Source organism: Kryptolebias marmoratus, linkage group LG7 (genome assembly GCF_001649575.2).
Source record: "Kryptolebias marmoratus isolate JLee-2015 linkage group LG7, ASM164957v2, whole genome shotgun sequence".
NCBI classification, from domain to species: domain Eukaryota; kingdom Metazoa; phylum Chordata; class Actinopteri; order Cyprinodontiformes; family Rivulidae; genus Kryptolebias; species Kryptolebias marmoratus.
In genome coordinates this window covers 20,432,634-20,434,734 of record NC_051436.1, presented here as the reverse complement: position 1 = coordinate 20,434,734, position 2,101 = coordinate 20,432,634, and the positions used below count along the sequence as shown (strand labels likewise).

Genomic DNA, 2,101 nt, shown 5'->3' with positions numbered 1-2,101 from the left:
AGGTCAGCAGATGATTTAATCTCCTGTGCCATTCTTTGAAAGAAATTTAGTGGTTTATTAGCCAACTTAATGTGCAGTGTTTCCATAAGTCTCTTGAATTTGGCTGGCTTTAAACTCTCATTTGCAAGTTTTTCATGGCTTATTACACATGTCGCCCTTCTTGATATGGGTTGGAATAATTTAAGAAAGCAATGTTTTTAGGAAATTAATTTGGTGACCCATAAAAAATCTTGGGACTGCACCTTTGGCAATGAATGCTATAGAAATATCCCTAATAAACAGGAATTTTACAAAGCTTGATAATTCTGGAAATTTTTATTGGTAATTAGTGAAAAGGGAAACATTTTAGTTTTCCTGATTTGGCATAAAAACTATTCCTGGCAACATTTTAGAGCCAAATTATCCGTAATGTGATGATTTGTACTTTGTACTTAAAAAATAATAATAATAAAAAAAAACTGTGTTTGCCTAAGGTTTATGATACAGAATGCATGGTATAAACTTTATAAAACCTCCACAGAGACAGTCACTACCACTCAATATCCACTTATTCACCTGTTTATACCAAACGTTGTCACAGCTAAATGTTTCCATTGTTGTGAGACTAAGATTTTCATTCCAAGAGAGCTCCTTCCAGAAACCATATGTGAAAAAAGAGAAAATATTGGTGGTAAAAGTGTGGCACTGTGCACTGTGTGTATGTGCTAAAAAAGGATGATGTATGTGTGTGTCTTTGAGGAGGAGTAAATGGGTGGGGATGTAACCTGCCTCACCGAAGGTATAAATTATTCAAGTTTATCAGAACATTGATAAAATGGTCATATTTCATCTAATGAAGACAGCTCGTTTATCAGCAGAGGAAATCAACAGTGAGTATATACTTTTAGCTTCATTGTCTCTATTTTAGATTGTCGTGGGTAAATTGTTTCACACAGTGAAAATTAAAAACAGAAGCTAAGATTTTTATTTATTTATTGAATGGGATATTATTTAGATAGTTTTTTGTTACTGGAGTAATATTACAGTACTATCAGTGTCTAAATGAATGTATATCTTACCTTTATTGTAGTCACTTAATGTATGAGTGCATTATTTTTCAAAAAGACTTCAATAATAAATCAATAGTCATCTTATATCAGTTATCAGTCAAAGAAAAGTTGCTTTTTTATATCAAGATTGACAAACTTTTCAAAATGACTCTGGAATGTTGCTCTAAATAGTATTTTTTCTTTTGGAATGTCTTGATTTGACTTGTAAAAGTAGTTAATTGCTGTGCTAAACAATTTTGTCTTAGTTATGTAAAGCCTTAAGACTCCAAAGCTCCATACTTTGATTTTTGCCCACTTAGTGTACACCACTCTCATCAGCCTTGTTTCCAACCCTAGAGACATAGTCTGCAGATTAATTGAAAGAAAATTGGTGCTAATTTTTCTCTGTATTACTCCACAGGAACCAGGGGAACGTGCCAATGGGGCAGCTTGTATCCAAACGGAATGTACTGGCCCGAGGTGTCCACTTTTCGACCAATGAAGAGGGCCCTCCCCGATACTCATCACACCACTTCGATAGCACTGTATATCGAAATCCCGATCTTCGAATTCCACCAACCTCTGTTGTCTCTGATGAGGAGTCAAGGTTTGTACTAACGGATAAAGTCTCTTTTTATTCCGTCTTAATTAGAAACTAAGGTTCAAGATTTAAGCTAATGTAGAGGCAGATTTTCATTACAATTTTGCTAGAAAATATTTCTTTGTGCTCTAAACTTGTCTGTAAATATGTTCTCCATCTCCTCACCCCTTTCTAAGGACAGTTTTTCAGGACATTATAAATAATGTGCATTAAAAGGAAACAAATTTGCCAGGATCATGTTGAATTCTTAGTGATAATGTGCAAGGCCATTTGGTAATATGCTGGTGTAGATTCTCAGTCATCCAGGCCATGGTAAATTCAAAAAAAGTTAAAAAACAAAAACAACTGGACTTCTATTCTGTAGCTGAAGACGTTTTGCTTCTCATCCGAGGAGCTTTCTCAATTCAGAAATAGAGAGTGTGGAGTTGAGCTTTTAAAGCTGAGATGTGATGTAAGCTGGATTGCTTGCAAA

General features: G+C 34.7%; 1 protein-coding gene across 1 annotated transcript in view; it reads left to right on the top strand.

The window, feature by feature from the left end:
- Window positions 1-730: 730 nt before the first annotated feature.
- Window positions 731-2,101, top strand: part of LOC108228992 (solute carrier family 12 member 3-like) — a 19,880-nt gene continuing 18,509 nt past the window's right edge. The window contains 2 exon segments of the mRNA XM_037976741.1: window positions 731-869; window positions 1,450-1,635. Of these exon segments, the coding sequence (XP_037832669.1) occupies window positions 1,469-1,635 (167 nt within the window). The 5' untranslated portion in view covers window positions 731-869; window positions 1,450-1,468.